Raw genomic sequence first — 27,272 nt, 5'->3', positions numbered from 1 at the left:
CAGCGAGCACCACGTCTTCCACCGACAGGCGGCCTTCTCTCCTGCAACTGCTCCGGCACTATCCAAGCATTAAACTGCCACTTGATAAGCTGGTCATGATGCTCCCCCCGTTGAGGCCGCGGCAATACTCCATCTCATCATCGCCGCTGGCCAGCTCATCATCCCTGACGCTCACATGGTCCTTAATCACCCACATGGCTCCCCGGTCCCTTCCTACCGAGAACCCGACTCGTGGCCTTGCCTCCCATTATCTCACCGGTCTCAAGGCCGGAGATACGCTCAAGTGCATGGTGCGACGCGGTAACCCCCGTTTCAAGCCAGTGGACCCGACCGTCTCGGCACCGATAGTCATGATCTGCGCAGGCTCAGGTATCGCCCCGTTCCGCGCCTTCATTGAGCACCGCGCCGAGCTGTTGCGCCAACAGCCAGGTCAAAAGCCGCCGGCACCAGCGATCCTGTACGCCGGACATCGCAGCGCCGCACACACCACATATGCGTCTGAGCTTGAGATGTGGCAGGCGGCAGGCGTCGTCGATGTACGATTTGCCTACTCTCAAGGCGAGCCTCGGCAACACGTCCAAGATAAGATCTGGGCAGACCGCGAGGAGTTCTGGCGGTTGTGGGAGGCCGGCGCGCGTGTCTATGTCTGTGGAGGCCGGGGCGTTAATCACGGGGTGAGGGACGTCATCCGGGGAATTTACAAAGAGCAGGCTGAGAGGAAAAACGGGGTTGGGATGGAAGTTGATGTTGAGGCATGGTGGGTTGAGGCGCTACGCGAGAGGTATGTGGTGGAGGTCTTCTGATTTACGTGCCGTGACTCATGAGCACTGCCTGGGCCTTTGGAATTATATGTGAAAAGAAATCACGCTGAATCGCCGGGCCGTAGAGGGAGGCATGGGGCTTTTTTAATGAGAACGGAAATTCGCGTACCCTCAATCGGAAGGCGCGTACCCTCCCTACTATTCGACCAATCAGAGCAGAGAACCTCAAAGTCTCAAAGTCTTCACGACTTCTCACGACTTCAACAAATAAGGCTTCTTCGCGATAAGGGACCACAAACAGGGCGGGTTGGTCCTCTGGGAACTCGGGTCGTGCCTACCGGCCCTACTCACGGCCCTCCGCTATGCTTCGCGCTCCGGGGCTCGCCCCCTTCGCCCCAGCCGGCCCTTTCGAGAAGAAGTTGTCTTGTATAAGATACTTCTTAGTCAGCAAATGGGTACGCGCCTTCCGATTAAGGGTACGCGAATTTCCGTTCTCTTTTTAATGAAAAAGTTAACACGCCATAGACATTCGATTAGACATTTTCACGCACAAAAATCGTACTTTGGCTGCATCAACAGGACTTGTGCATGCAATGTATTAGTGCCATGTCTCTTCAGTACGGAATGGACATTCCGGCTGAAACGACGAACCCTGTCCAGTCTTTTCAGAATACATAAATTCTCTGTCGTACGAATTCATCAGGATTGAACGGCTTGTCTAAACAACTGCTCCGTAATCCAATTGATGTTGAAGAGGTCCTCTGGAAGTCTTAATGGCGGTCAATGGCCCTTCGATGTGCAGCCTGAGGTCCTACCAAGAAATCCTCCGATGCGCTTGTGACGAAACCTGCCACCTCCCACCCCGGCTCGAGGCGCTTTGCAAGCGAGAATTTGATTCCTTCGTCGTTAGTGGTGGATAGGCGCATCAGGCAGTAAGCTCCTTATGGATGCCCCTTAGTAAGCCCTTCCGCCGCGGTATGGCTGTTTGGTTCCTAGAGCCGCTGGGGACCTGCAGGTGGCGTCAGGGCCCGCCGCCGCACTTCAACGCCATTGCTGCAGCTCTTCGCTTCCGGGCCGCGATGCCCCCTGCAATGGAAGCTACTGTAAGTCCGCCTCGTATTTCCCCTCTTCAGGCAGCTGGATTCCATTGAATACGAATTTGGGCGGGGATCGTCTCCGTTGACTGTAGGGTATATTGCTACCTATGGACCTCTGTCGACGGCAGGCGTTCATGATTCAACTATAAATACGTTCTGGCCGACCTAGGTGTAATTAGGTGTCCTCCTAGGTATCCAAATCATCTATCCTGTGCCATCTGACAACCCAAGAACCGCCCAAAATGTCGTCCAAGTCGCTTGCTCTCATCCTTCTTCCACTTATTTCACTCGCTCAGGGTGCTGCCGTTCTCAGCGCCAGACAGGGCGTCACGATACCTGCAGAATGTGATGTGATACCAACATGGGAGATCACGTCGTTGAACTGGTTCAATTCCAGCAACAACTTAGACTGTGTGACCCAATCGAACGCCCGTGAGTTCAGAGAAGCCAAGTATGAGAAATGGTAACAAAACTGCTCACACCAGCGCCCATAGCTCCGGAAGGCGTCTGCTTCAACTCGACTTCCACCCCAGGGGTCTTGATCCCTTGCGACGGAAACCTAGGACCCTGCGACCGGTGTGGAGTCGGTGCTTGCTTTACAGGCCTCCCGTTGCAACCAGCAGGCTTCGGACCCCCGGACACGATTGCTATCAGCACAAACATCCCGGGGTACGCTAATTGCTACGAGTCCAACCCGCAGAGCATCCGGCGCTACGAGGTCGGCAATGGCATCCTGTTCTGTGGCGGTGTCGCTTACCGCATCAACTTCGTCGGGAACAGCAACACCGACGTCAGCACTGGTCGCGTCGACTTGAGCCCAATGCAGTCATGGGACTGTAAGAATGGAAGCACCATCACGGCGAGTGGGGGCGTGGACTTTGAGATTGAGTGTTCTCGTGACGCGGGTAACAATGCCACTTGCGTGATCCCGAATAATGAGAAGATCGTGGTACCGGTTCTGTCATACACCATCGCTTAGACGGTTCTGACGAGGACACGCACTGGATATCCTGTTCCTCATGGTGATCATTCAGCCTCGTTGGTATTTGACAATATGCTCATTTTAGTATGGCATGGACGACGCGCCTGATCCATGATCTATTCTGTCGAAGCGTGCGCTCGAGCGAGAGACCTCAAAAATATATAGAACCCGAGAACTTCTTGCCCTCGTGTCATTCATCGCGTGCACCACCCGTCCGTTCATCTCATTTTCCCAGAATTTAGAGCTAACTCCTGTCAAACCTTTGACGGTGAAATCTAGTAGGCGTCAATCTTGCAATCCTTTTCGTGGTGTTTTGGCGGAGCAGCTGCTGGCAAAGGTTTCTACAAAAGTCAACGACACTTGTGCCGTCCTCAGGACTTGATGTAACACACCCGTGCGACCGTGAGCAGATATTCTGTCCGGGATTCTACCTACATAGTCAAATCAACAAGCATACACAGCAGGTCTCTGTTGACAAGAGGTTGAAAAATGGGACTACTTAGGCACGTGTAAGACAACTATGCCGCCACGACTCACCCTCTGAGTAATTCCAGTGGCTGAGAGTGAAAATACCGGTTGCTTACATGTTAGTATGATTCAAACGGTGACAATCATTCCTAGCGTTGTGCAGTGTATATGCTGACTGTGTATGTAGTCTGTACAAATTTCTCGTCCCTGGTCTGCTGACCAATTACGCCCAAGACTGGCATTCATCATACTCAACGTAGTCAAGAGCACATGACGACGCTAAAAACACTGGTCAGTAGTATCTTCATGACCTAAAATGAGATTTCATGAATCATCGTGATAATAGGCAACCCGGCCTCCTCCCCAACCTCTCGTTCCGGTTCAGAGCCAACTGACTCTGGCGGTTGTGATCGGCATAAGACTCCTACGCTTACCACATGAGAGGATGGCTGATTAAGACCACCACATGAACAATCGAAGTCACTCTGTTTCATATCATACTGAAAAGGACGCTTTCATTTCAAGAATCAAGGTCGGCCAGGCGGCCGTTGAGTTACACATATGTCAACTGATGCTAGTACCGGTACCGTTTTGCGGCTGATACGGAAAGATTTTCATGGTTCGCGGCGCCCAATAAAGAGGACAGATAAAACTGAGTGGGGGCCGGACCATTCACCACATTTACTAAGTGGTTTCGCTTCTATTCCGCATACGTCCCAGGACATACATGGCGCCTTCAATACGGGTGAGAATCTAAGTGACCACTACTAAAAGGGACACAATGTCGACAATGACGAATCGTGCTAGCTTGTTAGCATTCTCTTGGGTGGTAGAATGATCGTTTCCATCCGGACATCCTGCGGGGCAATGGTAGAGCACCGTCATTTTCAGCTCTGGTGTTGGTCAAGGGACTTTACTACAAGGCTAGACTTCATGACTTGACGTGAATTGAGACCTAGAAAGAGCTTCTGATGCTGTCCCCTTGTCTTACAAGTTCCCACTGCTAAACCCGGCTAGGCGAGGATTAGTCGGCGAAGTTGTGCGGCAGTAACGTTCATGAACTTTCGATTCCCTATTAGGTTTCGCTCACCAGGGGCGAAATTAGTTCCACTTGATTGGGTAAGACTACATTTGAAAGTCTTCGGGAGTGACTGTTTCCTGAGTAATTAGTAATAAAGTAGTTTTAGAGGGAATTCAGCCCTAAGTTTGTTTAAATTTAGTACGGAAAGTAGAGATGTTACACTACAGATCCACATGATATAGTCCTTGTAGTCAGACTCAGTGCTTAGGTAGGTATGAACTCATGTACTCTGACTACGTGCTAACACACGTGTAGCCGTAAGCCTGAAGACCAACGTACCTAGGTAGTCAGACTATAGAACTATAGACTGACTTAGCCACCCAGCCGTCCGTCGGCCCAACTACTGTGTTCGAGCCATGATAGAAAATCATAGTGATTGAAAATGATACCGCGAGAGTCTAAAGAAGATTGGGATAACGTGAAATTTCTTTCCATTGAATCTGACGGCGCATGGGGAAACGTTTCCGTCCATGCCCGGCTCAGATACATTGTAACCAGCACTGACAGGCAGGGGGCCATGGTCTTCGTATATAAATCAGAGCATGGGAAGCTTCGGTCTGAAAGAAATAAATAAAAAACTATTCACGATCTTCACACATGTAAAACAATTTCTTATAGTGCACAATCACAATGTTGTCGTTCATCTCGGTCGCTGTTTTTGCCATTCTGGTATACGCGCTCCATCGTGTACTCCAAATCGGCCGACGTCCTCCCAATATGCCGCCAGGGCCGCCAACTGTACCTCTTTTTGGGAACAACCTGCAAGTACGTCTTTGAGCCTTGAAAATCGCCCGAGATGGATGATTGGTTAATGAAAAACTCTATCTCAGATGCCACCATTCCATCACCACCTGAAATATGCCGAGTGGGCTCGTGAATATGGTTCTCTTGTCACTGTGATGCGTGGCCAGCATCCAACGGTGCTAGTCAGCTCTGCCCAGGCGGCACGCGACATCTTCGACAAGATGGGTACCATCACAGCCAGCCGGCCTCCGAGTTACTTGATGAACGATGTGGCTCACGACGGCTATTCGATGGGCTTTTCACCCAACAATGACTACTGGCGTTTAGCCCGCCGTTTATTCCACTCGATCCTCAATGTCAGCGCAACAAAGCAATATGTACCCTTCCAAGAGCTCGAGACAACCAAGCTACTGGTTGACATACTTTCTGATCCGACCGACTTCCGGACCCACATCTTCCGGTACAGCAACTCGATCGGCCTCCTGCTCATCAGCGGACGCCGCGCGCCCACGCCTGACGATCCAGCTATCGAAGAAGTTCGAGAGAACTTTGGCGAATTGTCTTCTATCTGGCTCAGAGGTAGCCTGCCTGATTACTTCCCTATCCTCAGGATGTTTCCGGATTGGGTGTTTCCCTCCATTCGAAAGGCGCGTGAGCACTCCGTGAAAGATGCCAAGATCGCACTCAAGCACTTTGTCCCGTGCAAAGAGTCGATGAACATCCTGCCGTCATTGAACAAGGCTCTGGCACAGAAGCAGAAGAAAGAAGAGTTTGAGGATATCGTAGGAGCAAGGATGGGTCTGGAACTTCTGACGGTATTAAATAACCCTTCTCCCCCAAAACCATACTCGGATACTGTGGCGCCTGCTGTGTTGAGAATTGTGTGGTGCTAACATCATCTAGGCAGCAACCGACACAACTTCACACACGCTGATTAACCTCATTGCCGCTTTGGCATGTTTCCCTGATGTTCAGCACAAAGCGCATGAAGGTATAACGTCATTTTCTCCCTCAAAAACGCCCTATCTTGGATGTAGCTAATGCTTGACAGAGATCGATCGTGTTGTTGGACCAAATCGAATCCCCAACACAACTGACATGTCTACACTTCCCTACATCCGCCAAATCGTGCAAGAGTAAGGGCTAAAAAAAATTCTATACTACTACATTCATTCCCACTTACAAGCTCTCAGACTCCATCGCTGGTCCAGCATCGCACCCTTCGGTGTCCCGCACTCTTCCACCAAGGAGATCACGTACGATGGCTACACGATCCCTGCAGGATCCACTCTCATTATCAACGCGTATTTCATACACAATGACCTTTCGGTCTACGAAAATCCCCGCGCCTTCAAGCCCGAGCGATGGGAGGGCAAGCTGCAGGAGGCCAAGGAAGACTCCGTCGGTGCGCGCTCGGAGCTCTTCACATTTGGAGCAGGCCGTCGCATCTGCCCTGGTCAACATCTCGCAGAGCGCAACCTGTTCCTGACGGTGTCGAAAATCATCTGGGCATGCGATATATCCAAGAAGACGACTGAGGACGGGAAAGAGGTCCCAATTGATACGGAGAACCATTCGCCTGGGGCGGTTATCTCGATAGCGCCATATGCTGTCAATATCAAACCCAGGAGCACGGCTCATGTCGAAGTCGCCAAGGGCGAATGGAACACCGGCCGTGATGAGTTTCTGGACGAGAAGGAGCAGTGGAAGAGGGTTACGCCCGGTATAGAAGAGTTGATGAGAAAGGTGAAATAGACTCGACGTTACAGAAGAGGCCAAGAACCTCAGTCACTGAATTCCTCTTCGGGTATCCAACCCGCTGGTCGCACAAAGACCGGGAACTTCAGATACTGTGTTGCTGGTTTTGAAAGGGCATTGAGGGAGGCTCGGATCGGTCGAAGTCTTTGTCTAAACTTTTTTTTGATTCGAATTTTGTTGGGCTTGATATGGGTATACGAAAAGAAACCACTTGTTTGGACTGCCTCTTGCTCCAGAACGAGGTATGTGCATGATTCCACCAAATGGGGCATGTCGCAGTAGCTTCCGAATATACGGACCTACCTGTTGGGGGATGTTTTATAGTATCCAAGTTTGTTTTATTTTCGTCATGAACGACCAACCATGAATGCTTTAGTTTTGGAGTTGACGCTGTCCTAAGCTATTTTCATTTTTCCGCAACCACCCCGGGGCACTTCAAAGTTTCAAGGCTGTCAAAGATAAACAACCTTGGAATGTATGCATTCAAGGAGAGTTTCTTGTCACAATCTACCTGTGCCTATCAATATTCCTACTATTCTTCACTGCAGGTGGAGAGCAAGAACAGCGTTAGTCTTCGAACAAACCTTTGTGGTCGTTTATCCATGATGCCTGCCCCTTTACCCCCTATTGAACCTCTCGCCACTCTTATTTTCGTTGCGTCTTCTTGTGACTTTGTAATCTGGAAATGCCTGTTCGTGGATCATCCTTTCCGTAGCTGCAAGGCTAGAGAATTGGGCTCGCATGCTGCCAGACTCCATACGCCAGCTTTGGGCGAGAAGAGTGGTAATAATCCCCGGTAACCGGTTGTACTTCTTCAGAAGATTGCTAGCGGTATCAGCGTACGCCTTGAGGTACAATATGAAAGCGTTGCAAGGTATCCTCACTTTTCGGTTGTATCGCGCCTCGGCTCGACGCTGCTCGACCGACCTGTTGACCCACCGCTGAATCCCAGCAATTCGGTTTGCACTGTCAATTCGGTGCTCACTCAACGGCTTCTCCTCGAGGATTCGAATAAACACGTCATCCTGGCGGTCAGCGGATGCCCCTACACGACTCGCCTCAAGGGCAGCAGCCCGAAGATTTTGACGAATAGTACCTGATGCGTGCTCCCTGAACGGCTGGGAGCTGGGCCCGGCGACCGCAGGTAGGCGAGGACGGCTCTCCAGAAGTGGGTGGTGCTGGGACACGAGAAATGGGCGATGTGGGGGCTCAGGCCTGCTATCGTTCTCTGACTCAATGAAAATCCCTGTGGCAGCCACGCTCACCGAGAGCTTGAACTTCTCGCAGTCCAGACGCAGGCAGCAGTAGTGGTCTACGTGTTCAGAAATGATTCTGGAGACGGGTGACTCGCAGCTGAGACAATAAAAAGAAGGCATAATGGCCAAGATATGGGTGACTCGCCAATACAAAAGTGAGATAGCGTTCAATGTCCGTGGTCCGCTGAGCCTATCTCAAGTGATGAAGAATGTTTCGGTGCCGTGAAATGTTTTAAGACCTCAGGAGTCAACTGGACAAGTCAGTGTTAACATATACAACTCCTGTCAACGAATAACAATAGTCCTGTCAAGGCCAATGCCTTTGTGATGATTTCTCTCTTCTATTACAACTAAGCCGCTTATCTTCACAGCAGACCTTTGTTGATACCGTGGATCCTGCCATTGTTCCGCAAGAAGTTGCCCTTTGTTTAGAGGTATTGGAGCGATCTGAAGAGCATTCTGTGGGGCAACCCGAAGACATCTTATGCGTTGTTAACGGACCCTTACCATTTACGCACACAAAATGACTGATGGATCTGGGGCCAGATTGATAATTATGGGGAAATTTATACTTTCGGACTGTCGAAATATCCCTTGAGGTAGTGGTGTTCGACGGCAGTTGGGAGAACACAAATTGATTGACAGTTGCGAACAGGTTTGCTGTCGTGAGTATTGACCAGCGCAGGACGAGATGGCTGAGCTTCTTGCGGTGAGACGAGATTCGCACCCTTCGAATCAGAGATCGTTGGAAGTGACTAGCGCTGTGGTTACGGAAATGCTCTGTCTTGACACGTGTTATCCATCAGAATTACCCCTGGGCACCGGGACATTGTTACCACTCACATACTACGGTGGCATCCATACTAGTATGGGGTTGACTGATGGATGTCTCATCAAAGGTCATACTTTAATGTTTTCTGTGTGGTTTCTCTTCTATTCCGTATACGTCCGAGGACATACATGGCGCCTTTCTACGGTGTTTAATGTTTTCTATACACTAAATGACATGGACTGCCCATGTCGCGTAGCTCACGTTCGATGCGAGCAATGACCAAAATGCCCATTGGCTTTCCCGTTGTTGAGCCTTTGGCAAAAATAGCAGAAATGAGCTCCTAATATACTCTATCTTGTAGAAGAGCTTGTATCGGTAGTCAGGCTTTGTGAGCTGTTCATCGTCACCGGGCTAATTAACACCACCCTGGCGATGTCCACTCTCCTCGTTGCCGCCAACTGTTCCCCTCACCGCGTTTTCCAGCCTCTCGCCCGAGCGTTTGGCTGCAGTAAAGCCTGCCCAAGCCACTGTCCAGCCAGTCCGAAAGAGCGCATTACACAGTAATTATGCTTTCAAGTTACACATGGTCACATCATGGATCACAAGCAGCCACGCGTGGTCTCAGCCATCGCCGCCTCTGCCGATTCAGCCGGAGGCGAAGAACCGGCCAGGACCTCACGCATGCTGGCATTTGGCCAGTGTCGGCGCGGTCATGCAAGCTGAAAGGCGAGATTCCGAGTCAGATACGCGTTGTCCCCGGACTCCGCCTCTTGGCAAGGCTGCATTGTTGCACATCGCAGGCCCTGCTTATCCCCACAAGTAGGGGCCACAACGAAGCCGCTGACGTCCTGGGCGCCGTCAACGTGTCTGGTACCTTCCTATTCGCGGTATCTCCTGCGGCGCCATCCGCGTCGTTGTCCAAGGGTGGGAGGCAGGTAGGGAGGGATGGAGGCCGAGAACGGTTGCCCTAAGACCGTCGAGCGCGTGGGCTGGGTCTGTTCGTTGGCAGCCAAGAGCCCTATCACGGCGGCCCAAGTAGTATCGCAAGGGGCTGCATGTCGTCTCACGGGGGTTGATATCGACTTCCGCGAAGCTTGTCGAGGCCGAAAATCGGAATGTTATTCAGGAACGGAGGCTGAACAGACTAGATTGGAGTTTATCAATCGTTCCCCGCACAGCTTGTGTGCTCGTAGCTGCTCCATCGCGATCTCTTGTGGATATGGTGTATTCCAACGGAACAAATTCGGGATTTGAGGGTGGACAACCCAGATGGTCATCAATCAAGCTCCAGATGAGGGTGTTGTTGGCGTCTCCAGGGCTGCTTATCGTCAGGGGCGGCAGATACACATTTGGCCCGACAGCTCCGGCCGCATTATCGCGGCTCAAGTGGCTACTCCCGTGCGGTGCCCCTCTGTCCGGGGTCGGATAACCATCTTTAATGGGGCCAGTGATAGCAAGACGATTGCTCAGCTCTTTTCAGCAGCGTAAACCCCATCATGGAATACACAAGACGTCAAGCAGGGGCTTAGCGAAGTGGCAAAATCGGTACGCAGAAACAAAATGCCCGCCTAATTTGCATGATCTGCCCGTTCGATCATCTGCATAATCTGCTCTGTGCCTCGCATGTGGTCTGCCTGTCTGTGCGCCCCGCACTTGCAACGAACCGCTTCACGCTGACTGCGCCCAGTCGTATGCCTTGTTGATAGAATCCCGCCTAAACACGCCGCAGCGGGAGCTAATAATAAGCACATCGGCCATTTCACATGCATAAGCTTTCCAGGGCGGTCATGGTGGCTTGCCGCGACCGAGTCAAGGCAGCCCTGAGCCTGGGAGTAATTCTGCCTAATCATGGATCTCGCCGCGGTCGTCGGCTCTCGGGTTGCTACATCGGATCTGCCCTTGTAACATCTACACAACCAACGTGATGGGGGATCTTCAGTGGTCATCGTAGATCGACAGGCTCGGAGTTGGTCAGAAAACATTGCTGGTCATGCGCCCTCCCTGCGGCCAGCTTAGTCTACATGCATTGCCGATCAGTTTTTGCACAGTCTCGTACCGTCCCAACTCCGCAAATGCGTGGTTTCCCCCAAACTCCAAGGAGTCAACTATCCGCACTGCACTGGAAACAAGACCATGGGACGCTGAGCATCGACGCCTCAAGTGCTCAAATGCACGTCAGCCGAAGCAACCCGACCGTAGGATTCATGGTCGATTTATTATCGAGCCAGAATTACGAATGGCTTGGCAAAGGGTGCAAAATACTTCACTCTTGGCTTTTATGTAAGAGGCGATGTCCTTGCTTGTGGACTGTCCTTAACAGTTTACTGTGTTGGCTCCTCAAAAGTCTGCTAGTAAGCCGCTTTTCGACCGAGAGACAGTCGAGCCAACTCCCTGTCTGCAGGTCTGCATGTCTGCGTCAAGAAATGATCGTCGTCATTCTGGTCAGGGAGCGCCCCAGTTAAACCCGCATCCAACTCCACACAAAAGTTGGTCGTCCATAGAATACGGCTGTGGACCTGACTGAACCTGAACCAGTGATGCAATAATCACGCCGTCTAATTGAGCGAGCGACTCATTACTAACAGTATTACTGCAAATTCTGCGCTAATATGTTCTTCCACATGGCTGCGCACCGGCGCGTCGGCTAGCAATCCACACCATATTTCCACAGTATGAATTTCGATGCGTGAGAGCGGGCCAACTTTTCCTGTATTTTCGTCCTCCCACTCTTGAAGCCCACTCTGGCTCCACCTTTCCTGTTTTGTGGTGTTTGTACCCGTCACAGCAAACCAGCACTGCACTACGGCGGTATAAGACTGCCCAGAGTTGCGACCTTCGACGAGGCTCTTCCAAGTTTTCCCTGCATCTCTTCTTCTCAGTCCCACCGTTTGTGTGCCATACTTCTCCAAAGCTGTTCCACATGCAATCTGCGGCGCAGTGCCTTGTCCCGACCTTCGCCACCACCGGGAGATCCTGAGCGAACCATTCCGTGTCTCACACGGAGTACTGTCCAGAATTTCCCTCCTACCTTCCACGATGTCATCATCCCCCGAGCTCAAAGCCACCAAGGAGGCTCCCTCGAGCCAACGGGTCTCCACAAGCTCCAGCGATGGCTCCCCCGTACGACACAACTCGGACGGCCTGCACCGGCGGCTGGACAACCGACAGATCCAACTAATCGCCATCGGCGGTACCATCGGCACCGGTCTGTTCGTGACCATCGGCGAGGGTCTCGCAAAGGGCGGGCCCGGCAATCTTCTCCTAGCCTACACGCTGTACGCCTGCGTCGTGGCACTCGTCAACAACTCTATCGCGGAAATGTGTACCTACATGCCTGTCTCGGGCGGCTTCATCCGCCTCGCGGGTGTGTGGTGCGACGAGGCTCTTGGTTTCATGGTCGGCTGGAACTACTTCCTCTATGAGGCACTGCTCATCCCGTTCGAGGTGACCGCGCTCAACCTGGTCCTCTCTTTCTGGAGCGATAAGGTCACCGAGCCCGGTCCCACGGCGGGCATCTGTGCTGGCATCATCATATGCTATGGGTAAGGCATCACCGTGTGGCGCTCCGTGCGCTCCCGTTCTGGGTCGATCTAATCTTTTGCTCCGATTTTTCCTTTGTTCTCACCCAGGGCTGAAAGCCAACTAGACCGTCTGGATTCCTCTAGAGCTCTCCGCGCCCGCCCTCATCTCTCCTCTCCCCGGGTGACCCCGTTTTTTGCCCCGTTTTTAGGCGCCACTGTGTCTGTGCGTGTTGTGTCTGTGAGTATGTCCGTATGCTAAACTATTCTCGTGTGAAATCTAGTCTCTTGAATGTGGTTGCTGTGAGCGTGTTTGGTGAAGCGGAATTCTGGCTGTCCGGTGGCAAGGTGATACTCATCTTCATCTTGTTCCTGTTCACGTTCATCACCATGGTCGGAGGGAACCCGGCCCACGATGCCTACGGGTTCCGCTATTTTACCAATCCCGGATCCTTTGCGACGTATCTGACTGCCGGTGACACGGGCCGGATGGAAGGCTTCATGGGAGCTCTGGCCACTGCCACCTTCACCGTCGTCGGTCCGGACTACATCTCGATGATCGCTGCCGAGGCCAAGCACCCCAGCCGCTACATCAAGTCAGCCTTCAAGACTGTCTACATGCGATTCGGCCTCTTCTTCTTCGGCGCTGCCTTGACATGTGGAATCGTGCTGCCCTACAACGACCCGGTCCTCCAGAAGATCTACCTCAGCGGCGGCGGCGGCGGTGGCACGGCTGCCGCCTCCCCTTGGGTCATGGCCATGGAGAACCTCAAGATCCAAGGACTCCCCCACCTGGTGAATGCACTGCTCTTCACGACAATCTTCTCCGCTGGTAACACGTACACCTACTGCGCGACCCGGTCCCTCTACTCCCTGGCCGGCGACGGCCGCGCCCCGGCCTTCCTCCGAAAAACCGCCCCTAACGGCGTCCCCATCTACTGCTTCGCCGTCACCATGATCTTCCCTATGCTGTCCTTCCTCCAGTGCGGCAACGGGTCCGCCACGGTCCTCAAGTGGCTGCTGGCTCTCATCACAGGCGGCGGTGTGATCAACTATATTGTGATGTCGATTACATTCCTGAACTACCACGCCGCGTGCAAGGCCCAGGGAGTGGACCGCCGCACCATGCCATACTACGGATACCTTCAGCCCTACGGCGCTTGGATCGCCCTCGTCCTGCAGACCATCGTCGTCCTCACCTACGGCTGGTCCTCCTTCCGGCCGTCCTTCGACGTCGGGACATTCTTCTCCAACTACACCATGCAGATCGTGGCCCCTATCCTGTTCATCTTCTGGAAGGTCTTGAAGCGTACCAAGTGGATCAAGCCCCAGGACGTCGACCTTGTCTGGGACCGCCCCCTTTTGGATCGGTACGAGGAGGACCTGCTCGTCCGCGAGCCACCGAGCAGCTTCTGGAAGGAGATGGTGCAGATGGTTGGCATTGGGCGAAACAAGATCATTGACGGCGAGAAGGTTTGAAGACCTATGATTATGTGACGGATAGTTACGAAGATACCCTTTTTGCTACAAGTTCAGATATTATGGGATGAATACATCACTTCGCCCGCCAGTTTGGAAAATACTGAAGAGTACAAGTGACTGTTCCTGAAGAGAAACCATGGTGTTCGGCGCCACTCTTCGTATGATACACGTGAGAAAATTGCCCGAAGATGATGTTGTCTTCACATACGCAACAGTCTTCAGCCAGATTCTCAACATCTTAGTCGAGCCTGCTGCCTGTCACTCAAAAATACGGCCAATGACTTCGGGAAGTAAGATTGAAATTCTCTCCCACCAAAATATCTTAATGCCATGCTTTCCATGCCACACTCCAATGGTGTACAAGAATCCCGGTATAAGCGACGCTGTTGCATCTCAAACAAGAAGCCAGAATGCCAGTCAGCATTGACCGAGGATTTGAATGCTCATGTGCCCACGGCATTTCTGTTCTTCCTTTCCCATATCCCTCTGGCTATGAGAGCCGGTAAATGTCTCTGTGCTGTCTTCTTTACTCAATCTCTCAATTCTCGGTCCCAGAATGGTGTTTCTTTCCATCTTGAAAGAGTTTCCCTCGGATGCCCATCATCTCTGTTTGCAGTCTGGAGCGAGGACATTGGCTCAGACTACAGTCAAGTCATGGTTGGTCCTGCCTCACTCTTCTTCCGTCCATCACTGCCTTTCCCAGTGCTTGATATTGCAGTCACGGAATCGGCATTGCTTGGGATGATGAAAACGAGTGGTCGTTCATACTCGCACAGCAGCCGCCTGGCCTCCCTCCAAATTCTGTACGACTTGTCGCTCAGATCCTGAATTGATGCACCTTCTGCCTTTTTAATCGAATTGATTGCGTCCATTGCATCTTTCAATGCTTCGTCTATGCACGTCAACGATCCATCGGGATCATTATTGTGATGGAGCGGCGGTTCATCAGTCCATACATTTTCACTGACACAGTCAGTGCAGGACTCGTAGAGCGTCAGTACTGCCTCTTTCGCTATCTTCAGCGACTCCTCCTCATCGCCGACAATAACTGGCAAGATCGAATCTGAAGGGTAAGGTCCCAGGGTTCTCTTGTCCTCGGCGCACGTGATGCTGATTTGGTCGAAGTATTTGCGCATCCAGGTAATCGAGTCGGCCAGATTCCAACCAGGGTTTTCCTCGCTCTTGGCTTGCCACTTTTGGAAACACTTAATTCCCATATCGTAGTATTTCACAGCCTCCGAGCGCAAGCAATGCGCCATTAGCCCGTCCTTTCCGAACCTCAAGATGTCAAGGGTCGCCAACATATCATCAATTTGTGTTGCAGGTCTTGAAGAATCCCGAAGATGGGACACCTGCGAGTTCCCGCACGCTGATGATTCCTACCACACTCGCAGATGGCCTGCGAGAGACTGGCTGCATCTGTAGCCATATTTATGCTGACAGATAGATGGTGGGAAGCTTGGGTTGAACAAGCCTGGTCTTGGCGTTCCTGGCGTCTGGTGTTGTTGTCCGAATCGCAAAAACAAGTGGAATGCCGCCTAAGTTAGAATTTACCTGCTTGCTCCTTTTATTTGAATGTTGCTCTTTGTTTATGTTTCCAGTGTTTGTGACAGCCTGGTTGTTCCCTGAGGCCCACATGGGTCGTGCCTGGTGATGCCCTTTTCAAAACGCCTCACATGTCCGTGTCTTGGATATTGTAACGCTGAAAAGTTCCGCACTCCACATCTGCCCATCACCGTTCTCGTACATCATCCGAGGGACAGAAGAAAGTGGAGGGATTCTAAGCTCTTCTTTTCGACAAATAGTTTCAAGTTTGCAGATTCTCTGCTACAGACCTCAAGCATCACTCAAGAAACAGTTATTCTTGATCATCACATTCCGCCCTGAATAACTGAAAAGTCATTTCACTGTGACACTCCGCGAATTGCACGGGATGGATACATCACTTTGCCCACTACTTTAACCAAAATGTCTGTTTAGTGATTGCCTGGAACGGCAAGGCTCAAATAACATGACAACCTTGCAATCTACTGCTCGTCCAATCAAAGAAAGCACTACCATCCCAGACCACTATTTCAACCACCCCACTATTTTACCTAACTAGAATATTAATACACTATTAAAAATACTCTATATTTATAAGGTTATTAAAAATTTAATTCTACTATAATAAAAATTTAAAAATATAATTTTAAAGTTTAAAAGTTACTTTTTTAATTATTATATTATTTAATTATTTTTAATACTTAATTAAAATAAATATATATTTTTATAAATAGCTTATCTTCTTTTTTATTATTTTTAAAGTTCTTTTTAATTATTATCATAATTTTATCTTTAAATTATTTTATTAGTTTATTTCTTTAATTAAAAGTATCTTTAATCTTTTTTATTAAATATCTCTATAAGTTTTATAAACTTTTATTAAAATTAAGTATTACTTAATACTTTTAATAGTTAATTATTTCATTTAAACTTTAAGCTTTTAAATTTATTAATTTTTAATAATTAATTTAACTTTCTTTTTTAAATATTAATTTAACTTTAAAATTTATATTATTTACTAATAAAAATATTTAAATTAACTAAATTTATAATATTATAAATTAACTTAATAATATTATTATTATTTTACTTTTAAATTTAATATAATATTTTTTTATTTAATTTAATTTTAAAATTAATTTAATATTCTTTAAAGTTATACTTTTTTATAAATTTAAATAAAAATTTTAATAAAACTAACTTTATTTATAAATAAAGAATTAATAAGTAACTATTAAATATTAAAATATTATAATAATTATTAGGGCTATAGGTTAAATATCTATAGGATTAACTAATAGGTTTATATACTTTACTTATTTTATTAACCTAAGTGGCCTCTATACCTCTTGTAATATAAGATTATAGTTTTACTACCTCCCTTATACTATTCCTTAGGTAACTTTAATTTTAAATTAATAATTCTTTATAGATAATTTAAGCCTTCTTTTACTATAAGTTATAAGAATTATTTTAATAATTTACTTTAATAATATTAAATATTTTATTATTAAAAATTAAAGTTTATATAAATAATAAGAAAAATATTATTTTAAAAGTAGATTATTATAAACTTATTTTATAAAAATTAATTATATTATAAATTACAAAGCTTTAAATTATATACTTATATTTAAAATAGTTTTTATAACTTATAATAAAAAGACTTAAATTATCTATAAAGAATTATTAATTTAAAACTAAAGTTATTTAAAGAATAATATAAAGGAGGTAGTGAAGCTATAATCTTATATTATAAGATATATAGAGGTTATTTAGGTTAATAAAATAAGTAGAGTATATAAATCTATTAGTTAGTTTTATAGATATTTAGCTTATAGCTTTAATAATAATTATATAATTAAAATAACTAGATAATATTAAAAGAATTACTTTTAATTTATCTTTTAATAAATATTTATTTATAATAAAAATGTATTTAAAATATTATACTTTAAGTTTATTATTAATTTAATTATTAAATAATATAATATATTATTAATAAGGGTATATTTTCTTAAACTTTTAAAGAATTATTAAAATTAAAAGTTTTTATTTTTAAAAATAATATTTAAATTAAAGGTTTATTATTAATTATAATAACTTTTATTATTATTAATTATTAATATAATTAATTACTTTTAATTAAAGAATTTTTATTATTAAAATTTTAATAATTAAAAGATTAAAGTTTATAAAAATAGTTAATAAATTTAATTAATTAAAGTATAAATAAATTAAATATTTATTAAATCCTATTATTAAATTAACTTTATTAAAGTTAATAATTAAGTATAACTTTATTTATATATATTTATTTTTTAAATATTAAAATATTAATTAACTATTTAAAAGAAACTTATAATAATAAGTTATCTTTTATTTATATTTAATCTTTATATAAAGTTAAAAGTATTACTTAATAAATTAATTTATTTAACATTCTTTAACATTTATATTAATAATTAAAATTATAATATTTTTATTATAAATTAATTTAAAATATAACCTTATTATTTTTAATATAAAATCCAATTTATAATATACCTTTTATATATTAAATAATAGAGAATTTAAAGGTTAGACCTTAAAGTTTTATTTAAAAGTATACTTATTAAAGAGTTAATTTAAAATAATAAAGAAAACTATATTATACTTTTTATAATTATATTCCTTTTAAACTATTTTTATATATTATATTTAATATTAATTATATTATCCTTTATATAAAACTTTAAAGGTATTATAATAAATATTTAAATATATAAATTAATTTAAAAGGTAAAAAAGAATATTTTTAATTTTCTTTAATTTAATATTTAAAAGTTAGAATATATTTAAAGGAATTAAACTATATAGACTATTAAATTAGTTATTAAAAAAATAGGTATATAGAATTATTAATTTCTTATTTATTTATAAAGTTAAAATTTAAAAATATTAAATAGTTATTAATATATATATAAGTAAATAATTAGTAATTATATAGAAATTAAGTATTTTAGTTAGGTGAAATAGTAGGGTGGTTGAAATAGTGGCCCGGGATGGTATCCATCCACTACTATGTTCCGACATTCTGGCTAGAGAGCACTCCTGAGCCGAGTTATTGTCCTTTTATGTACAATCATCCGTGCTCCAGATTGTTCGTTCCCAAGGCGATCCAGATCGAGTGAAGGGTGGGGACACTATCCGATGTGCCTCAAGGAGTCCATCCAAGTTGTCAGGCCATTTGGCGCATGACCGCTGTGCTGCTCGTTCACACATATAAAATCCCCCTTGCGTAGTCGCGCTGGTTTACCCCATGATTCCGATGATTTTCCTCGCTCAGAGCACCTCTGACAATGGGGCCATGCGTTCTTTTGCACTCGTTCCCGAGATGGTCGTTCGTATATTCCGAAGTCTTCAGACTCGTAGATGATTATTGTCTGTGTCTGCCCTTGGAAAAATTGAATAGACGTCGAGTCTCGTTCAATATCTCGTGCAGCTGCCTGGAAAGCTCTTGCGCCGTTGTGTTCTCGCTATCGGGCAACAACATGATTGCATCGAGTGCGTCTTTGAAGGCCTTGTCTACGACTGGCAGGCATCCCTCGGGGTCATTGTCACGGCGGAGGTTCAGAATGCCCCAAACTTCTATAGCGTCGTAGCAGGTGTCCCAGAACTCGTGGACCTTGTTTTTTGCGTCCGAAAGCGTCTTTTCCTCGTTTCCAGAAATCTCAGGCAGGAAGCTCCGGTTCTCAAGATCTTGGTCGGAACAGCCGTTCTTTTTCTCAGCACAGTTTTCCGCGACCTGGTCAAAGTACCTGCGCAACCTTGCAATCTCTGCCGCGAGATGCCACTCTGGGTGTTTCTCGCTGGTTGTTTGGGATTCTGAAAATGATGCTAGAACGAAGGTGTAATACTCCATGGTTCCTCCCAGCAGGCACGGGGCCATTGGGCCGTCCTTTCCAAATTCCAGGACTTCTTGGGCGTCCAAGAATTCTTGCACCGTAACGTGTAGATGAGACATGAGTCCGACGGGTTCACAAGTGCGATTTCCTGCCTGTCGATGATCGCGGCCACACTCGCAGGCAGCATGCGCAGCATCTCTGGCTGCATCTGTACCCTCGCTCATCTTCACTGGCGGGATAGTGCCGGGGTCACTTTGGTGGATTCTCGTGCTGCTCAGATTGCGTGGCAAGGAGCCAAGATTTCTGTTGGTTTGGGGGTTGCGCGTCTTCAGTTCAGTGTGGTGTGGTGGGTGGACAGGTTGAGCGCAGGGAACCAGCGGGAATGAGGTGGTGGCGACATGGCCCTTTAATAACTAGCACCTCTCGGTTGTCAGTACAGAGCATATTACATGCCTGAGGCTCATGCATTATTACACCGCCTTGAATTGAATTCAGACATTAGAACTGCCATGGTTGCCTAATTATTGGCTGAGCTAATTGTTGTAAAAGCTCTTCAGACCAAATCGACTTCGTTGACGTGCTCACAAAGCGACCCATCCTAAGCATACATTTGAGACCATCTCATCCAATGGTCTTCGGCGTCCTCGTCTCTGTAGAGATTCTTTAAAAGCCTTTGATCAATTCATTGAACCGGATTTGATGATATTCATACTCATTCTGACAGCCCACTAAATGTTCTCCAATTCATCTTACTAGAAAGAGTTTCAATCTGCGAGGTCCTATATCACTTTCTTTGACTGTTTCCAATCATCCTCAATGTCGTGGAAGTAAATCCAATTCAAAGGCCCTCCTGGCGTTGGCGACCATGCGGCATAATCGACTTTACCATCTTTGGGCCTAGCATCAAGTACATCGTAGATCTTGTGGTAGTAAGGCGAGCGGACTTTGTCGAACAAGTCAAGGCTCTGTCGAATAGCTCGGTCTTTGTCGCTCATATGTCGGTTGATATAGAACTCTAACATTTGCGCGAGCAGCCATGCGTCCTCCATGGCAAAGCCTGCTCCTGTTCCGAAGGCTCCTGGGATGATCAGTACAGAATATTCTTAACAACACATTCAGAGCTACCGTACCTAATAGAGGATGGGATGCATCCCCAATGATGGCGGTGTTACCATTAGCGACGACTCGTTGGAGCCTGGGCCCGGAGAACGCCGAGAACTCTTTCCATATCCCCTCGGGAACGTGGCCGATAGCCTCCTGGATTTCCGATGAAAATGCCTATTTCGGATTCAGTCAATGCTAAATGTATGAGAATGATAAACTCACCTTGAAGTGACTGGCGACTCGTTCGTTTGTGGCCGGAATACCCCAGCTATACTTCTTTCCCCTTGCCTTCGCTGGATCTTCATATGAGCGCAAAGTCATTTCCCATAACCCCTTTCCCTCGCCGATCTCTTCTTCCGTGGAAACCACTGAGCATTTGAAAATTCTCCCCGGACCATGATGAAACGCTGTATACTTGGTGATCGAAAGGTGGTCAACAGCGTCGAGGGAGATCAAACAGCGCCAGATGGTCGTTCCATTGTACGTAATCTCGTGGTCGGGGAAAGTGGCTCTTCGAACAGCCTTTGTAGACAATTGGTATCAACAAACATAACAGGGTCACATCAAAGACCAAGACTTGAAAAAGACTTACGGATCGAATACCGTCCGCGCCTATGACCAAGTCCGCGGATGCAGACGTGCCGTCCTCGAACACCAGTGCTACGCCTCCACCCGGTTGTTGAACCAAGTCGATCAATCTTTTTTTCAGTTGAATAAAGCTTTGAGGAACACGGCTTTTCAGAGCGTCTTGCAACACAGTTCGCCTCACTCGAGCATCATGATACTTCCACTCGCCCTCGTATGGCGGATATGTGTACAGAATCTCTCCAGTGACTCCATCACTGCTGGCCTTTAGTGTGCTTTCAATTTTTCATCCTCATGGGGCTATGATCCTACCGATGTTGATGGTCGACCTTGATGTGTCCCTTGACCTTGTCTGCCACGCCCAGGAGTTCAAGAACTCTCCAGGAGTTGTAACCGACCCTCAAGCCTGCCCCAACCTCTCGCAGCTCTGTGGCTTGTTCGTATACAGTAACCTCGAATCCTGGTTTTTCAAGAAGTGCTATGGCTGCTGCTAGTCCAGCCGGTCCTCCACCTGAGATGGCGATCCTCAGACGGGGCAATGCGGGAGCATCGGACGAAATCGCCATTTCAAGTTCCTCGCGGTCAGGTTCGATCCATATAAATGATAAGGGCCCAAGTCTGCATCAAATACTGTATCAGAATCGGGTAAGATATCACGAGACACTGGTCCGGCATATAAGCAGACATCAGGCACAGGGCGATACAGCAACCGTCTTACAAGACGCTGGCAGTTTGATGCCATTCTTCACACCTGGGAAGGATGCCCATAATCGCGCAAGATCCGACAAAGTTGTGCCATTTGAGTGGTGAGGTCACCAAGGTGTGTATCAGCACGTCAATGCGCGGAGCAATGGCGACTTGAGTGTTGATGGTCTTGGCGTCATTGCTTTGGTCAATCAGCTTGCCTGGCCTGCTTACACACATCCCAGTCCAAGACTACGGTTCCATGGGTATCACAACATTTAATGTTTCGAATGCGTTTATGTTATCAAGCTCATATTTGTCAAAGAGACGACTCACAGGGTCGATAATTGCAACCTTGTCAGCATATTCTGTTTTGTTTATCTCCCGATGTGTCCAATTCCACAATCCTGCCAACAAGTGCTTTGTTTCCACTCGCACATTGAATAGATCTCTTGCCTAAGGTCACAATTATGTTAGCATTGTGAAATGAAATGAAACCAGGCTTGCATACCTCATTGCCTGCACACTCTTGTTTGTCAAAAAATGGTTCTGGAAAGCCAGCTTAGTTGCAAAGCGTTGAAACACGACAATGGTAGATTCGCAGTCTTCTGGGCGGTATCCTAGCACCCAGAAGCTAGCCACAGTGCTTTTGTCGAGATCCTTGAGACCTGTAGCCTCAAACGCTCTCAAACGCTCGAGCAAGCTATTCCTTCCATCGACCCCACCTGCGGCTCTTAACCGCTCAATGACTACATACCCTTCACCATCGCAATCCGTTGGAGAACCATCCGGGCCATGCTGCCGCGTCATGAAGCCGATACCCAGTGGCTCCAGGTACCGCAAATCGCTCCCACGGTCAAGCAATGATTCAGCCGCACAAGCCTGTCTGAATGACTTGTACTGCTCGCTCGAGCGGTGGGTGACCGTGCTCGCCTCCAACTCAGCATAAACCTCAAACCCTTGCACCCAGTGATGTGGAACGATATCATCGTCCTCGGCATTTCGAAACCAGGCGTAGGCTAGACAAGACGGTTCGTTTGCCTTTGTAGTCTCTGCTACATCTGATAACAGCCCTAGAAACTTGACTAAACGTGAGTTTCGCTTCGAAAACATAGAATGCCAACTCCAGGGCTTCTTACTCGGTCACGCTTCGCCGGGGAGCCGACATTGCTTGTAGGGCAGATGATATACATGTCCAAACTCTCAGAAATTGTGAAATGAGATCCTATCAGGGGACATCAAAACTTGGAGCGAGGGTTACGTCGTCTCTGAAAGGCTTTAGGTGTCTAATCCATCCTCCAGTCTTTCAAAATGTTGTCAATGCCGCCCCTAGAAGTGGCGGGGTTACGGGCGTCGGCCCCGGACACCAATGTCCGAGTTAGCCGCGCACCACACGCGACGTCTCATTAACTTCCGAGGCCCACACAATAAGCCTCCGTCCTGCGTCGAGCCTCTCTACCCACGACGATTCCTTCTTGCCAGGTCACAACCACGCTGCAAACCCCTCGAGTTACAAGATCACAGAGAAATCAAAATAACGTGCTAAAGTCACAAACATCAAGATGGCACAGACACCCCTAATCGATGACAGCTTCTTCGAGAAGATTGACGCAGTCTCGAGTACGGACGACAAGACACGGTGGTATTACTGCGTCATCGTTAACCTCGCTGCCTTGAACTTTCCCGAGGTGGTTCCCAGTGTCTACGAGCGTTTCTCAAAACGTGTTATGTCCACGCTGGACCATGATGCTCAGTTCAAGACCGCTCAGAAGCTCAGAGAAGCCCTCATCAAAAGCTGTGGGATCATGGGAGCTGCTAAGGTGAGTCTGTTTAAATGCCCCGATACAATTCGAAAGAATTGGAAATTTCACGCCGCTAACCTGGTGATCGTAGACCGGCACGGCCCTCAGGCTTCTTGGCACGCATATACCAAAAGATTTGAGGGATCCAGTTGCACATCGGTAAGCTGATCTACAGAACGTACTCCGATTGATGGGTATTAGTCGCAAAAAGCTAATGTTTGCCGCGGGGAATAGTGCCAAAGAAGATCAAGCTTCGGCTTCTGAACGCGGCCATGCATTCCACAAGAGGATTTACGGTCGGAATCCGGAGTTTGACTACAATGCCAGTGGAGATGCCAGCCCAGACTATGCATTTGTTGTTCGGGGTAAGTTGGACCCATTTCTGGATTTGCGAAGACATCCAACGTGTGCTGACAGCTGCTCGAACAATAGATCTCCTGTATGGTAGAGTCTTCTCGTTCGACGGCATACTGAATGATTTGGAGACAGAATATGTGGTAATATCTGCTCTCATTGGAATCGACTGCCAGAATCAGCTTCGGCATCATATGAAGGGTGCGCTGTACAATGGCGCGACGAGAGAAGACCTTCAGGAACTATATGACGTCTTGTTGGACTTGGCAGAGAGGCTGGGGGTGAAATTCCGAAGCGAGAAGCGCGAAATCCCAAGGATTGATTGATGGATGGTCAACACTAGTTACAACTCTAAATCTACCGTTATGAAGCCCTGTGCTCTTATGTATAGAGAATCAAGTTACCCAATCGCCCATTTCCCTGCAAACTCTCGACCAATTGAACCATCGAGAGCCCATGCAATAGCCTGGAAAAGTCGGAGCATGAAACGATCCGCCGACTTCAACCCATTCAAGCTGCGGAAAGTGTGGGGCATTGAAGCAAACACCCAAACATTAGTTGGGATACTATTCATGTAGTCAGCAGCTGGGCTTTCAAAGGGCAAACTCGGTAGAATCACTCACCCAGCATCCTCCAGGTTCTTCGCATATAGCAGTCCTTGGTCTCTCAGCGGATCTCCGCCAGCTACGAGAAATGCTGCTTTTGGAATACCCTCTAGAGCAGAGCCCTGTTTCAAGCCAGGGTTCAATTTCTCCGAGAAAACATCTTCGGCCCCGAGAAGACTGGCAAACCACCTCAGCTTCTCAGTGGACAGCCCGACAGCGTTGGCGCACTGTGTGGTAGACATGACAGACTCGTCGAGAAACCGGGACTTGTCAAAGGCAAGTGGGTGGGCCAGCCACGGGATCGTCAGCACCTGTCCCTTGATCCGTGATGACCTGCCCTCCTGGCGTGCTCCATTTACTTCACGTTGCACCAGCGATGCTGCCATTCCGCTGCCCGCAGATTGTCCCCCAACCACCATGTTCGAAGGGTCTATGCCAATATCTGAGCAGTGGCTGTGAATCCACTGGAATGCATCCCAGACATCGTCGTGTGGCACTGGGAAGGAAACATCATTCGTATGGCGGTACTCCGGGTGCGCGACGACGATGCCCAGCTTGACTGCAATAGCCGCGCAGATGTAGGTCTCTGTGTCGAGCGAGCCGTTGAGGAACCCGCCGCCGTGAATGTGGATGAAAGCTGAGCAACAAGCCCCGCTCACTGGTCCACCGTCTTCATTTGACGACTGTGAAAACTTTGACTTGGGGTAGTAAAATCGCAGTGGAATAGAGTTGCCATCCTGGGTTGGGACCAAATGATCACGAGTAATGCTGTGAGTCCAGAAATTAGCTTATGCAGCTAGGTAGTTTTAAGACAAGGGGAATAGACTTGGGGCTTATTTACAATTGTCCCACTAGATCATGCTCGATGAGCTTTTGAGCCGACCATTTGGAACGATCGAGATTTGAGGCATTGCGCAGCTTTGTCAAAGACTCATTGTCATGTGGCGATATGGATGGTGCGGCCGATGATGGTGGGGGATGCGTTCGAGCATACTCGAGCCATTCAGGAGTTGGAGTAGCAAATTGACTGAAATCCATAGCAGCGTTTAACAATTACAAATGTATTGCTAGGACACAATGGCTAGGTGTTGGTTGGACCTAGCATCGCAGTCTGCCTCGGTAATCTTATATCCAGGTTGGGGAAATTGATGTCCGGGGATTGTCGGGGATTGTACTCACGATTACATGTTCCACACCTAGACAACTACACTAGCAGATACTCATTCACAATTACTCATCGCGAATTTCATCTGCGTATTCGAGATGCTTAATCGTATTAAAAGTTGACTTGTGTTTCAGTGCGTACGGTAGCAATGATTTGATTCGTCGTCCAGCATCTTGGGACGTAGGATCATCATAGATCCCCGGGCGCCACACTCAGATGCGTGAAAAATCCTTCGCTAAACTATAAGATCGCAATCGCATTGGGCGGTGACGCTACAGCGCCAGTATAGTTCAAAGGAGCGCTGGTGAAAAAGAAGGACCAGCTCTGGCGCTGGGCACAAAGCTCAGCCAACGTATCTAAATCGAAAAGCTCCCCTATTGGCGTCCCCCAACCGGCCAGCAGAATCGGGTGTAAGTGCCACGCAGGATCAACGGGAGCTATGTCGTGTTCGAAGACCATAATCAGCTTGAATGAATCGAAGAGTCGGGCAGACATGAGAACTTACGTCGACATTCGAATCCAGGTGAGTCAGAGGCCACCGCGGCGAACTGGTGGTCCCACAGCCACTCGGTTGTCTCGCGACCCTGGGCTAGACCGATCCACTCCTTCAGCGCCGCGACCTCCTTTCTCCTGTCTGGACTCAGGCCCCTGTACGCCTCCACGTACCCTGTTCTGAGAAACAGGACGTCGCCTTTTTGGAACTCTAGTTTCTGCGCCTGAGCGATAGCCTTGACGTCTTCCAAGGATATACCGCACTTCGCAAATTTCTCGTATGAGATATTTTTCTCTTTGGCCCATGATGCATAGTCGATCAAGACGCCACGTCCAGCGACACCTCTTGCAGTCCAGGCTATAGAACAATTATTAGCACAATGGTGCAATAAAACAATCCAAACTTCACAAGGAATGGGCCAATGCTCACGTTGAAGGCTGTTTTGGTCCGTTGAAACATGTTCGTGAATTTCATCCTGTGTGATACTGTGCCTTGATTAATATCTTTTTCAAGCCCGCTGCCTAGGTATCGATTTGAAGCCCGCTGCTCACCCATTATAGAATTTCTTTTCCTTCTGATACGCGAAGTGCCGTGTGCTGTCCCATTGGGAACTGCACTGTGTGTTGAACGTAATCTGAGCAGGGCTGTGAGTGATTGATCTCGTCTATCTTCTCAAGTTCAGAAGAGGTAAATCCAGTCCAAACTTACCACATCGTCGTTCACGACCATTGGGTCTTTTCTTATTACATTTTGAGAAAGACCAACCCTACCTAACAGGGGAGGGTTGAAGAAGTCCAGTGGTAGGCTGTAGAAAACCAGCCATGATCAATTTCACGCACTTGTTGGAATAATTTTCCTTCGGCTGAACTTACTCGAGCCCAACCCTCTGTCCGTTCTTGACCTCTGTCTTCACAGCATTGAGGACTGCCTCGTCGGTGAGATAGTTCAAGGACCCCAACTTGTCCCCCTTGCCCCAGAGGCCCCATGCTGAATTCGGCGGGTGGTTTGGGTCAAGGGGGAGCTCGCTGAGCTTTGGAAGGGACTTTCGTGCTAGCATGACTAGAAACTATGTGTCGTGCGAGTCTGCGTAGGAGAACAGAGTCCCTATCTGAACGAATAAGTCGTGTTA

The 27,272-nt window shown here is 47.4% G+C and overlaps 9 protein-coding genes across 9 annotated transcripts; 4 read left to right on the top strand and 5 right to left on the bottom strand.

The window, feature by feature from the left end:
• The first annotated feature begins 1,967 nt into the window (after positions 1-1,967).
• Positions 1,968-3,644, top strand: KVR01_013305 (uncharacterized protein). Its single transcript, XM_044793632.1, has 3 exons — positions 1,968-2,290; positions 2,353-3,426; positions 3,496-3,644. Exons 1-2 carry the CDS (start codon positions 2,101-2,103, stop codon positions 2,835-2,837), a joined length of 675 nt encoding a protein of 224 aa, XP_044637759.1. The 5' UTR covers positions 1,968-2,100; the 3' UTR covers positions 2,838-3,426; positions 3,496-3,644.
• Positions 3,645-5,219: 1,575 nt separating this feature from the next.
• On the top strand, positions 5,220-6,888 carry KVR01_013278 (uncharacterized protein; the record flags this gene model as incomplete). Its single annotated transcript, XM_044785134.1, has 4 exons — positions 5,220-5,948; positions 6,037-6,124; positions 6,185-6,269; positions 6,327-6,888. 4 exons carry the CDS (start codon positions 5,220-5,222, stop codon positions 6,886-6,888), a joined length of 1,464 nt encoding a protein of 487 aa, XP_044637732.1.
• Positions 6,889-11,595: 4,707 nt separating this feature from the next.
• On the top strand, positions 11,596-14,007 carry KVR01_013242 (uncharacterized protein). The gene is made up of 2 exons (XM_044785895.1): positions 11,596-12,461; positions 12,722-14,007. The coding sequence occupies exons 1-2, from the start codon at positions 11,956-11,958 to the stop codon at positions 13,914-13,916; spliced, it is 1,701 nt and encodes a 566-aa protein (XP_044637696.1). The 5' UTR covers positions 11,596-11,955; the 3' UTR covers positions 13,917-14,007.
• Positions 14,008-14,566: 559 nt separating this feature from the next.
• Positions 14,567-15,348, bottom strand: KVR01_013286 (uncharacterized protein; the record flags this gene model as incomplete). The annotated part of the gene is made up of 2 exons (XM_044784640.1): positions 14,567-15,197; positions 15,272-15,348. 2 exons carry the CDS (start codon positions 15,346-15,348, stop codon positions 14,567-14,569), a joined length of 708 nt encoding a protein of 235 aa, XP_044637740.1.
• Positions 15,349-18,882: 3,534 nt separating this feature from the next.
• KVR01_013255 (uncharacterized protein) lies at positions 18,883-19,575 on the bottom strand (the record flags this gene model as incomplete). The annotated part of the gene is made up of 1 exon (XM_044794572.1): positions 18,883-19,575. One exon carries the CDS (start codon positions 19,573-19,575, stop codon positions 18,883-18,885), a length of 693 nt encoding a protein of 230 aa, XP_044637709.1.
• Positions 19,576-20,130: 555 nt separating this feature from the next.
• KVR01_013254 (uncharacterized protein) lies at positions 20,131-21,606 on the bottom strand (the record flags this gene model as incomplete). The annotated part of the gene is made up of 5 exons (XM_044781690.1): positions 20,131-20,429; positions 20,482-20,629; positions 20,678-20,977; positions 21,048-21,219; positions 21,353-21,606. The coding sequence occupies 5 exons, from the start codon at positions 21,604-21,606 to the stop codon at positions 20,131-20,133; spliced, it is 1,173 nt and encodes a 390-aa protein (XP_044637708.1).
• A 1,680-nt stretch (positions 21,607-23,286) lies between these two features.
• Positions 23,287-24,206, top strand: KVR01_013240 (uncharacterized protein; the record flags this gene model as incomplete). Its single annotated transcript, XM_044791114.1, has 4 exons — positions 23,287-23,544; positions 23,618-23,685; positions 23,761-23,891; positions 23,959-24,206. 4 exons carry the CDS (start codon positions 23,287-23,289, stop codon positions 24,204-24,206), a joined length of 705 nt encoding a protein of 234 aa, XP_044637694.1.
• Positions 24,207-24,499: 293 nt separating this feature from the next.
• KVR01_013296 (uncharacterized protein) lies at positions 24,500-25,523 on the bottom strand (the record flags this gene model as incomplete). The annotated part of the gene is made up of 2 exons (XM_044785503.1): positions 24,500-25,253; positions 25,327-25,523. 2 exons carry the CDS (start codon positions 25,521-25,523, stop codon positions 24,500-24,502), a joined length of 951 nt encoding a protein of 316 aa, XP_044637750.1.
• A 367-nt stretch (positions 25,524-25,890) lies between these two features.
• On the bottom strand, positions 25,891-27,200 carry KVR01_013287 (uncharacterized protein; the record flags this gene model as incomplete). Its single annotated transcript, XM_044787673.1, has 6 exons — positions 25,891-26,087; positions 26,156-26,500; positions 26,573-26,628; positions 26,695-26,777; positions 26,852-26,948; positions 27,016-27,200. The coding sequence occupies 6 exons, from the start codon at positions 27,198-27,200 to the stop codon at positions 25,891-25,893; spliced, it is 963 nt and encodes a 320-aa protein (XP_044637741.1).
• Between the last annotated feature and the right edge of the window lie 72 nt (positions 27,201-27,272).

This window comes from Diaporthe batatas (genome assembly GCF_019321695.1).
Source record: "Diaporthe batatas strain CRI 302-4 chromosome Unknown Contig00025, whole genome shotgun sequence".
Classification (NCBI taxonomy): domain Eukaryota; kingdom Fungi; phylum Ascomycota; class Sordariomycetes; order Diaporthales; family Diaporthaceae; genus Diaporthe; species Diaporthe batatas.
This window is presented reverse-complemented; position numbering and strand designations above follow the sequence as displayed.